Genomic DNA, 11,625 nt, shown 5'->3' on the forward strand with positions numbered 1-11,625 from the left:
TATTAAAAGTTAAGTTATGGAGGAAAGATTTGGAGACAGATATAATCTATCAGTAAGATATAAAGATTAAACAATGATTAAGTTGAGATGACCTAAGGTAAGGCATAGCTAGTTTCAAGGATAGGTGATGATGTATAACTGTGATGTTTTTGGATCCAAGGGTTCGTGAAATAGTTTGAGGACATAAAAATATTTCTTTGAGGATCAATTTAATAAAAGTCAAGATGTATCGAGTTCAGGGACTTTTGTGTTCAAGATGAATTACGATGATATGTGTACCGACTTGGATAGGAGTTCAGGTTAAGACTCATGGCCCAAGGACCGAGTTATGTGGTTAGTGGCTTTGAAAGAGAAATTCGAAAGGAATGTGTGGTTGACAAATGGATTGTCTAGGGATTGATAAGTGTGGTCAGCCCAAGAGTTCTAATTTTGAGATTTAGAACATGTGGCAAATTTCGAGGATGAAATTTTTGTAAGGAGGGGAGAATGTAATACCCCATGTTTGTATAAGGTTGCCACGTAATTTTAATAAGTTTAGAATACCGAAAAAATGATTTTATAGAAATTTCAAGTACCGAATCAATTGCAAGGAATGCCTCGGAGTGAAGTTGTCTAAGGAAAATGATATGGTCTCAATATGCGTTCCGAGTTAGGATTTATGGTATTGAAAGAAATTGGATCGAGAATAGTTTTCGGTACAGCTAAAATACAGTTGTCATTTAGGCTGAAAAATCGAATCGTTGTAGGAGGCTCCCAAAAAATCAACGGACCCCTAGGGGGGCTTCGATTTTGGGTAATGAGCAACCCTTCAGTGGTTTCAGGATAAAACGACAGCCTGGTGAGGACTTTGGGGCGAAATCGTCTTTATCGAGTAAATCTTGGATTATTAATTTTGCGTTTTCAATATTAAAATACAATTTAATCTAGTGTTTGAGGGTATAATTGAAATTGTGGAGTTGTCCAAGTGATATAAGATGAAAATTGGAATTTAATCGAATAATTTCTTATAAACATTAGTGTAATATATAATTATATATATATAGCCATATGTGTATGCACGTGTGAGCGAGAATGGGCAATGGGCGTGAATGGGTAGTGGCCAGCTTCTATGAAGCTTTAATGGCCGAGATTTTTGGTTAAAAATTGGGAGATTGTGGCAACAAGATTTAAGGGGTTAAGCAATTAATGTGATATATATATATATGCATGTTGGAGAGCAAGTAATGGCTGCCTATAAATAGGCAAGGGGTTTGGCCGATTGAGAGGCACCAAGAGGAGAGTCGAGAGCATCAAAGAGAGAGAGAAAGAGAGAGAGAAAGTGTGTGTGCTGGAGTAGAGGGGGCCGAGAGGGAGCCAGTAGCTTGCGGCAGCCATGGCCGCAAGCTCCCGCAAGTTCGAGTGGGCAAGGGCTGGCATGGAAGCTCAAAGGCGAGCTGCCGGTGGGGCGATGAAGGCGGTGGGCAGGGACCACGATGGAGGCTGACGAGGCTGCTGTGGCCGGATGTGGCTGGAGGCGCAAGCAAGCAGCAGCCAAGCCGCTGCGTGCGCAGTAGTGGCCACAGCTAGTGGCCGCATATAGCGAGGCCGACCGCGGTGGCTGCGGCCGTGCACGGTGGAGCGAGGGCGGCTGGCGGAGGCGCGGGAGCGCTGGAAAGTGGGGTAAGGCCAGGACCACAGCGGAACGGCAGTTGGGCGAAGCTGGTTCGCGTGCGCAAGGCTGAAACCGAGGAAGGAGGAAGAAAGGAAGAAGAAGAGGAAGAGAAGAAGGAGAAGGGAGAAGAAAAGGAAGGAAGAAGAGAAGAAGAAAAGAAGAAAGAAAAAAAAGAAAAAGGAAAGAGAGAAAAAAAGCCTGCTTGAGTTGCAGGAGGAGGGAGGAAGAAGATGAATAGGAGAAAAAAAAAGAAAAGAAAGAAAAAGAAAAGGAAAAGAAAATGAAAGAAAAGAAAAGAAAGAAAAATAGGAAAAATTTTTGAAAAAATCCCGAAAAATAGGATTTGGTGATTTATTATTATTTTAGAGATTTTGGCAAAGAAAAATTGTCCGGGCACGCGTTTCGAGATCATGGCACGTATACCGAGGAAGTCGGAGATGCTAAGTTGAGGTAAGTAAAATTTCTTAAAAAATTTCAGAAATTCAATAATATTATTTTATGAATTGTTGTAGAGAAATTTTTGAGAAAATATTTTAGAAATATTTAGTTTGTATTTATTGAGAAAATTAGGAAGAAATAGAGAGAAAATTAAAGAAAATATCAGAAATTATGGAAAAATAGGTTTTAATGTTTATTTAAATAATTATGGTGGTTAGGATGCCTTGAGGTTTAAGTTGAAGTGACTTGTCAAATTTTGATGTTGGCACGCAAATCGAGTCGATACACGAGGCAAGACATGGATATCGAGGTAGCTCGATAAGCTTGAGAAGATAAGTGGTACTCTCCAATTAAAGTTAATTTTATGAAAAATACTTGGTTTGCAAGTGGTTTATGTTTCTCGAAATGTTTTCATCATATTGACATACTCTGATATGTATTCATCACGTAGACTGCATATATGACATGACTATGAAATACATAAATACACGTTGATATCATCGATCACTTGCATTGAGACCGTATGAGGGGTTGGATATTTATATGATTTAATGTTAGCATTAAAGAGGGTGTAAATTGTTAAAAATAAAAATAATAACGATCCCTTTCATTTTTTCTAGAAGCAAAGAATTGAAATGATGGGCAGTACTGAATGAATCTTAATTAATTATAGCCCCACACAACCTGGCCACCGCCCAGCCTCAGCGCTCTCTTATGGAGTCATGGACATGGTGGCCCTTTCTTTCTCATCGTACAGTGAAAGGGAAAGACGGAAGAACCGAAGATACAGTTTGAAGCATGAGAAACACAACACGACAACACAATCCCCAAAATCAAATGCCCCAGCTGCTTGACAAAAGCAACTCCTAAATTATAATCTTTAATTTCATGAATAATGCCGCCGAGCCCACAACATCAAAAGCTACGTCTCCATTAGGTTTAATGTGTCTACTGTGATAGCCACCTCGTGTTTCATGCTGAAAATGATGTCTCACAACATAATATTAAAGGTTGATCTTGCGCTGATCAGTCTCTATTTTGAAAATAATTAAAATAACAACATAATAATTTTAAGATAAAACAAATTTTAGTTGACAACTAATTATTAGAAAATATCTTTTTTTTTCCTTTTTTTTTTTTTTTTGTAATCTTTATATTTTGAAAGAGATGAAAGATATAAGAAACTATGAAAGTGAAAATTTCAAAATTTAAAGATTTCATAATTCAAGTGATAATTATTCTATCTTATTAACTTTCTCATTCTTTTAACTTTTTATTAACCAATTAAAATTTTCAATATATGCAACCTATAATTTCACTAACAAATCCAGAATTTGCCTCTACATGCAATTATTTAAGAAAAAAATAATGAGTATTTAAGAATTACAAAGTAAAATAATTTTAAGATAAAACAAATTTTTAATTTCTTGTAATCTTTATATATTGAAAGAGATAAAAGAAGTACGAAATTATGAAAGTGAAAAGGTCTCCCATTTTATTAATACCGTAATTTCAAATCTTAATTTCTCTATCTTCTTGCTTTCGTCTTCTTTGCACAAAACCAAACCCTAAACTCTCGAACTTTCTTCCTCGTTCAGGTGGACAAAAGAAAGAAAGATAGCTAAAATTACACCTTTAAAACTATATTTTCTCGTGTAGTCATTTGAAATTTTCATTTTCACCTAAATGGGTTTCAAGTGATGAAACCCCATCAACATGTTCATGGGTTGGGCTGAACCTTTGGTTTGGTAAATAAGATGGCCCAAGCTCGACCTATATATTTTCACTAGCGAGTTAAACTTGCTTAAATCATTAAACAAATGTCTAATGATAGACTTGGGCCTAGCCAGCCATTTAACATACCTACTTGGATTCACTAAATGATACATTGATGGTGAGGAGGCTTTTGTTGTGCTTATGTTGTTTTCACTTGCCTTAATTATTTGGGGTGTAACGTTCTAGAATTTGGAGATGAATAATAAGGTATTAATTATGATATTTGAGGTATTTATGGGTTATTTGAGAATCTTGGAGGAAATACTAATTTATGTTATTTCAAGGAAGTGGACGATTAACTCAATTAATTATTTTAATGGAGGTATTTATGGAAGCAATAAAAGAATGAAATAAATTAAATTAGGAGATTTCTAAAAAATACGGGTGAAAGTGTGATAAGCAAAAATTATAATTCTGGGTGTGAATTTCGAAAATTCTGGGGGCGTAAATGCAATTTTTAGAAACTGTCATGGGATTACTTTAAATTTAATGGGGGCCGTATATATGTAGAAGGAGATGTGTGGCGCGAGCGGTCGCACGTGAGAGGGGTATGCGGCAGGACGCGGGTTCGATTCGCCGGGGGGGGGGGGCCTTCGTGCGTCGGGGATGGAAAATGGTGATTTTAACCAGCAAGCTAGCCCCAAAACAATGTCATTTTTGGGGCTCGGCGGGGGCACCAACTGGCTGTCACGCTACTGCTCCTAGTGGCCCGTTTCTTCTTTTAATTACCAATTCCAGCAGCAATCGGCCAAGGAAATTGGCAGCGAGTAAAGGAAGGAAAAAATACAGAAGATAGAGGTGCACTGAGGTTGTAATGAGGAAAAATTCAAGATTTAATCCAAGTTTAAATAGTCAGGTAAGTGTGAAAATGTATATTAATTAATCTGTACGGTTGAAATTTAATTTAAGGTATAATTTTATTAATTTTAGATGAATTAAAGTATTTTGCAACGCGTATTAATTTAGAGACATGTGGGTATAAAAACCTTAAAATCTGCAAATTAAAGGTAAGCTCTTTACTCCCTTCATGATTCTCAATCGATTTATGAATTCTATATCATTGCTCAACCCGATTTGGTTTTAGAAATTAATTGTGTAAGTTATAGTTAATTATTGTGCAAATTTTATTAAATTAAATAGGAGACTTCTTGGGTTTAATTCTGCAAGTGTTTACGGGGTATTGCATTACCCCTACTTCCTTGGGAGTGATGTCGAATCTGGTTGGGGTTAGGTTCTTAGTGAGACAGTAGTGGTTGTGCGTACCCTCCGGGGTAAGTTGTTGTAACTGGAAGTCTCGAAATTTGCTTGTGTGGGATATATAGCTACTGACCGTCGATCGTTGGGTCGTAGCAGTTGATGGCTGGATGTATGGGCGCCAGTAATCAACTGTTACAATAGACTATAGACGGGTCAAACAAGCTGGTCCCGGACACCCACTATTGGTGTTGTGCATATCATAATGTGGTTGTGGTTCCATGTAGGCGTGAGTGGTATTAAGAAACGGCGTGAGTTGTCATCCGGTGAGGTAACGTGTTAACTATTTGATTACTAGTAGGTAGTCAACCTAGATAATCATATATCATATAGTATTGCGTTTGATATCTATATCGTGCTCTCAATGTGTCTTGAGAAATAACGAGTCAAATGTTGATTTGCTGAGTAGGGAAGTCAACTCCTAGTGGTTGAGGAGTCGACTTCTAGTCACCTCTTCAACCTTCCAATTAAGCTACACATGCCAGCCAATTGGAGAGGTAGCTGGGGTGGTTAAGGCAGTGGAATTTGACGAGCGTGAATTGAGAAATTATAGAGAGCCTTCACTGCTTGCTGCTTCTATCTTCTTCCTCCATTTCTATTAAAAATTACAGGTGCATGATTGTCACGCGGGAAACTTTGAGATGCAAGTACTAGTGATACGAGCAATCTTTGTTCTAACACAAGAAGAGATGATCAGAACGATACTTGATAGCATACTAGGTATGGACAGTCTAGGGTCACCACAACGTGAGATGGAATCTAGTCTCAGTACAAAAAGCGTTTATGTACCCCAACTTGACATCGAACTTCAGGTATGCATATATTGTTATTCATAAGATGAATATACTTATTGCTTAAATAATCAAATTGTGCATGATGCGTATTTGATTCTGCTACACATATTTGATGCATGTCAAAAAATTTATATTTTACTTGCACTATCATACGTGTATTCTGTCAAGAAAATTGTAAGATCAAAATAAATTCATTCAAGAGTTCCATTTCATCATATATATATCCATTTAATGAATATTTTTTCTTTTAATTTTTCTCTACTTTTGCTATTGAAAAAAAGTAAGTTTTCTTCAAAAAAATTATTTTAAGCTCAATTCTTTTCTTTTTTCTTTTTTTTGACTTAGACTAACCCGCGTAGCTTCACTAGAAGAAAGAATTTGAGCACCTCTACTAATTGTTTCAATATATTTTTATTTTAAAAAATTTCAAAAATATGAAAATTATAAAAAATTCTATATTGACATAATGATTTTGAGACTAGTGAAGTCTTTCTTTTTTTTTTTTTTTTTGGTTATATTCTAAAATGGGGCATTTTACTTTTAATATAGATCTTCGAACAAAATTAAAATTAGTTATTGAAATGTAGATCGCCTCTCTCACTATATGTTTGTCTTTAATTCAAATTTAAAAAAGTATACTAAAATATGATAGAGATATAAATTCTATATCTAACATAATAACCATATGTGATTATTTAGAATGTATAAATTTAGAGTAATAAAAAATCTAGTGAGATTGTGAAATTTTGAGTAAGAGTTTATATATATTTTTTTTTTTGTGATTCATTATTCTACCATAATAAATGTTAACATATTATATCAAACTACATTACATCTGTGTATCTAATTTTAATCTTTTATGAATGTTACAAAATTTATTTGTATATTTGATTTATTGCCTAATAAGTGGTATTGGAGCAATATATAATGGGAACTTTTCAAATATTTTTAAACTTAACTAACGATATCCAACCATTTTCATGTTTAAATAGTGAATATCTAATATTTAATTCCATAATTAACCCCAAAAAATGATTACACAAGAAAAAAAAAGAAGTCTAGCTTCTTTAACATATTTTCTAGATAAGCTATTAAACTATAAGAAAAAATACATTCCAGTAAAAACCATAAGATATGACAAACATATCTAGAGATTATATCAAAACCTTAAAAAGAAACATAAATAGCTAGATACAGTTGATAACAAGCAGTTGACCTAAAGTAATTGTGTGGAATGAACTCTCTGATGATGGCCTCTGTTTTGATAGCTCCACATAAACTTGCCTCATAGATGGTCGAAGATGTGGATCAGTGTTAACACAAGCAAATGCTAACTTTGTGGTAACCACAATTTCCTCTACCATTTGATCCTCTGGTGGTGGGAGGCAATTATCTAATACATCTATCAATAACATGCCATGGAAAGCGGATGACAATGATGAGAAAAATGAGGAACACGAAGAGGAAAGCGATGAGATCAGATCAAACGGGTGTTTTCCCAATAACACCTCTAATGTTAAAATGCCAAAACTATAAACATCCAACTTTGCGTTCACTTCCATTGTATAAGCAAGTTCTACAAAACAAGATTGAAAGACAAAAGGTAAAGATTAGAAAAAAGAGAGAAGAAACAAAGGATAAATGAAAATCTTAGTAGTTTGAATATATTTATGACATGGTAGTTAAAGATAATAAACATCCAAGTAATAGACTAAGGAAGGTGACAAAAAAGTGCCTTCCTTGAGTCTGATTCAACTCAATCTTTAATGTAGATAAGAAAATCCTCATTTATACTAGACTTACACTATAAATAACATTTAATTTAATCTATATATATATATAATTAAGTAATAGGCATTATGATTAGAAAAAAAATAACAATCATACCTGGAGCCGCATATCCAAAGGTCCCAGCAAAAGAAGTTCCATTAGAGGAGTGGAGGTTTAAGAGTCTAGCAGTGCCAAAATCAGATATGTGAGCAACACATTCTAAATCAAACAAAATATTCTTACTTGATATGTCTCTATGGATGATTGAGGGTGAACATTCATGATGCATATAACACAAACCACTCGCTACACCTTTGATAGCATTCAATCGTTTGCCCCAGTCAAACCTCAATGCTTCTTCCTTGTTGCTGAGCTTATTCTCCAAGCTACCTCCTTCTAAGAACTCATAAATCAAAAATGAACGATGTGAATTTGAACAAAAACCATAAAGTTTTATGATGTTACGATGTCGTGCCTCTGTTAGTGCACGAATCTCACTCCTAAAGCTTTTTAAATCAACCAAATTGTCATCTTGGGAAGGATGGGTCTTCTTCACAGCAACAACTAAACCACTTGAAAACTTAGCTTTATAAACAGTGCCATATCCTCCTCGTCTAATGTAGTATTTCTCATTGAAGTCCTCTGTTGCTTCTATGATGTTTTTGTATACTATTTTCCCATCATAGCTCCATATCTCAAATAAATTTTCATTACGTACAACTTGGATCTCACTCTCTACTTTCAATACTACTCTTTTGCTCAAAAGAAAGATCCCAACAACTACAAGAAATAGAGTCCCTACCAGAGGAACTACCACAAGAAGAACAAGATTTGTTTTTGTTCTGGATTTATCTGCATTGTTCCTCACTTTAGGTGATGAGCAGGGTATCAAGCCCGTTTGATTGCCACACAAACCGTCGTTACCTCTGTATACTTCATATGGAACATCTTCAAAAATCTTAGTGTTTGGTAGAAGACCTTTCAAGTTATTGTAAGATATATCAATAGATGTCAAACTTGTTGGCTGCTCACCAAAAGAGGAAGGGATGGAACCAGAAAGCATGTTGTGGGAGAGATTCAATTTCTCCAACCTTGGCATTTTCCCAAGCTGAGATGGTATTTCACCCATTAAATTGTTGTGTCCAAGATCAAGGCTTTGAAGAAATTGTAATTTTTCTATCTCAAAAGGAATACCACCTTCGAGTTGATTCTTGCCCAAATTCAAGTTTTGTAAGTTTTCACAGTTTGCTATCTCCCTTGGAATTGAACCAGTAAGGTTGTTTGTTGCTAGGTCAAGGTTTTTTAAACTAGATTGGGTACCGAATATTTCTGCTGGGATGTTGCCTGAAAGCTTGTTATTACTCAAATTAAGGTGGAATAGTAAGCCCAATTCCCTCAACTTCTTTGGGATCTCCCCTACTAGATGGTTTGAAGAAAGGTCAAGAAAGTGTAACTTAGTTGCTGCAGCAAGGTCCGGCGGTATGTTTCCAGTGAGCTGATTATTGGAGATCCCTAACTTAGTCAAATTCTTGGACTGCCCCCATTTTTCAGAAAGTTTGCCAAACCAACGATTATAACTCAAATCCATGTAATCCAAGCTTGGTAGTACACCAAAATATTCCTGTAAATTGCCTTCTAGTTGGTTGTTCTCAAGCCTAACCCGAAACAAGCTATTGCAGTTTCGCAAGCTTTTGGGGATGTTGCCTGTTAAATTGTTGTTTGCTGCATCAAGTCTGATGAGTGATCCATCTAAGCATAGATTTTGTGGTAGACGACCAGTGAGCTTGTTATTGCCTATTGAGAATATCTGCAAATGTGTAAGATTGGCTAATTCTGAAGGAATAGGGCCACTAAGTTTATTAGAAGACAAGCTCAGTTCAGTAAGGGAATTCAAATTTCCTAACGAATGAGGGATTGGTCCCGAAAGTTGGTTACGAGAAAGGTATAGATTAGTTAAGTTGGTTAAATTCCCAATCGAAGTTGGGATTGAACCTGAAAGATGGTTATCATGAAGTTTTAAACGGACTAAGTTGGTTAAATTCCAAACTGAAGTTGGAATTGGGCCTGTGAGATTATTTTCTGAGAGCCGAAGATTCCAAACCAAAGTCAACATCCCAAGTTCTTGAGGAATTGATCCTGAAAGGTTGTTTTTATTGAGACGGAGACATTGTAGGTTTCGTAAGCTCCCTAATTCTGATGGAACTTTCCCAATAAAATGATTTGAGGAAAAGTCAATATAGTAGAGTCTCGAAAGATTACCAATCTGTGCAGGAATAGACCCATGGAATGAATTGTTATGAAGCTCAAATCGGATAAGATGGGGAAAGGAGGAGAAGCTAAAACTGAAAAGTGTACCTGTCAAGCCTATGCTGTTAAGGACAATGTGGGTGATCCTGCTAGTGTTGTCGCAAGCAATTCCAGCCCAATTACAATAAGAATGGTTGCTTCCAACGTCCCATGATGGCAGCAGAGATTGGCTTTGGTTTTGAAGGCTGGCTTTCCATCTCAACAGAGCCGCTGCTTCATCATTGGACAGAGAAGCAGCAGTAGTATAGGAAGAGGAGGCCACTACAAGAAGAGCCATGACGGCCGCAAGATGCATGGGAAGTAAACTAATTGCTCGGGAATATGACATTGCTCTTAGCTATTTGATCTAAGAAAAAGGTGGTGGTGTCATTATTTATAGATCCAAACTATATATTGATGAACTGCCCACCAACTGGACTGGAAAGACTCGGAATCTTCAAAGAAAGATCAAATAGAGTTTTAATTTAATAGGTCATTGAGCTGCAAATGGGGCCAATTTCCAGTGAACCCTAGAGCAAAAGTCGTATTTTGAATTCGGCTAAATGGGCAGCGCAAGGCGATGTTGTTGCCCTGCGTGGTGTGGAAGAGGAGCAATTTGGTTTCCGATTTGATGCCACATCCATCTCTATAGACTTGATTGGCTCACATGGTGTGGAAGGGGTTAGGGCTGCCCGAGCCGTTTCCAGAAGAGTCTTCCGCCGACAATCCAAGTCAACTATGGAAAAGGAGGAGGAGGAGGAGAAGAAGAAAAAAGTATGTCTGGGAGACGATTGAGGAGGGGAGAGAATACAGTGAGAATGAGAGGTTGGACATTTATATGATTTAATGTTAGCATTAAAGAGGGTGTAAATTGTTAAAAATAAAAATAATAATAATGATGGGCGGTATTGAATGCATCTTAATTAAATATAGCCCCATATGACACAACCTGGCCACCTCTCAGCCTCCGCTCTTTCTCATGGAGTCATGGACATGGTGGCCCTTTCTTTCTCATCGTACAGTGAAAGGGAAAGAAGAAAGAAAAGAAGATACAGTTTGAAGCATGAGAAACACAACACAACACAACACAACACAACACGACAGCACAATCCCCAAAATCAAATGCCCCTGCTTGACAAAAGCAACTCCTAATAATTCATCCACGCCCCGCCGCCGAGCCCACAACATCAAAAGCTACGTCTCCATTAGGTTTAATGTGTCTACTGTGACAGCAACCTCGTGTTTCATGCTGAAAATGATGTCTCACAACACCCTGACTCTCTATCCTGAAAATGATTAAAATAACAACATAATAATTTTAAGATAAAACAAAATTTTAGTTGAGAACTAAATATTAGAAAATATCTTCTTCTTTTTTTTGTAATCTTTATATTTTGAAAGAGATGAAAGATATAAGAAACTATGAAGTGAAATTTTCAAATTTTAAAGATTTAATAATTCAAGTGATAATTATTCTATCTTATTAACTTTCTCATTCTTTTAACTTTTTATTAACCAATTAAAATTTTCAATATATGCAACCTATAATTTCACTAACAAATCCAGAATTTGCCTCTACATGCTATTATTTAAGAAAAAAATAATGAGTATTTAAGAATTACAAAGTATAAGAATTTTAAGATAAAACAAAATTTT

General features: G+C 36.0%; 1 protein-coding gene across 3 annotated transcripts; it reads right to left on the reverse strand.

Annotated features, from left to right (window-relative positions):
• Positions 1-6,944: 6,944 nt before the first annotated feature.
• On the reverse strand, positions 6,945-10,889 carry LOC127793475 (MDIS1-interacting receptor like kinase 2-like). 3 transcript variants are annotated; one of them, XM_052324213.1, is made up of 3 exons: positions 10,039-10,889; positions 7,801-9,477; positions 6,945-7,489 (listed from the first exon to the last, which is right to left on the reverse strand). In XM_052324213.1, exons 1-3 carry the CDS (start codon positions 10,316-10,318, stop codon positions 7,101-7,103), a joined length of 2,346 nt encoding a protein of 781 aa, XP_052180173.1. In that variant the 5' UTR covers positions 10,319-10,889; the 3' UTR covers positions 6,945-7,100. The 3 variants fall into 3 exon arrangements, with proteins under 3 accessions (XP_052180173.1, XP_052180172.1, XP_052180171.1); XM_052324212.1 differs by having other exon boundaries at positions 7,801-9,946; positions 10,039-10,888; XM_052324211.1 differs by having other exon boundaries at positions 7,801-10,879.
• Between the last annotated feature and the right edge of the window lie 736 nt (positions 10,890-11,625).

The sequence above is a fragment of the Diospyros lotus genome, unplaced genomic scaffold, assembly GCF_014633365.1.
Source record: "Diospyros lotus cultivar Yz01 unplaced genomic scaffold, ASM1463336v1 tig00010963_1, whole genome shotgun sequence".
In the NCBI taxonomy this organism is placed as follows: domain Eukaryota; kingdom Viridiplantae; phylum Streptophyta; class Magnoliopsida; order Ericales; family Ebenaceae; genus Diospyros; species Diospyros lotus.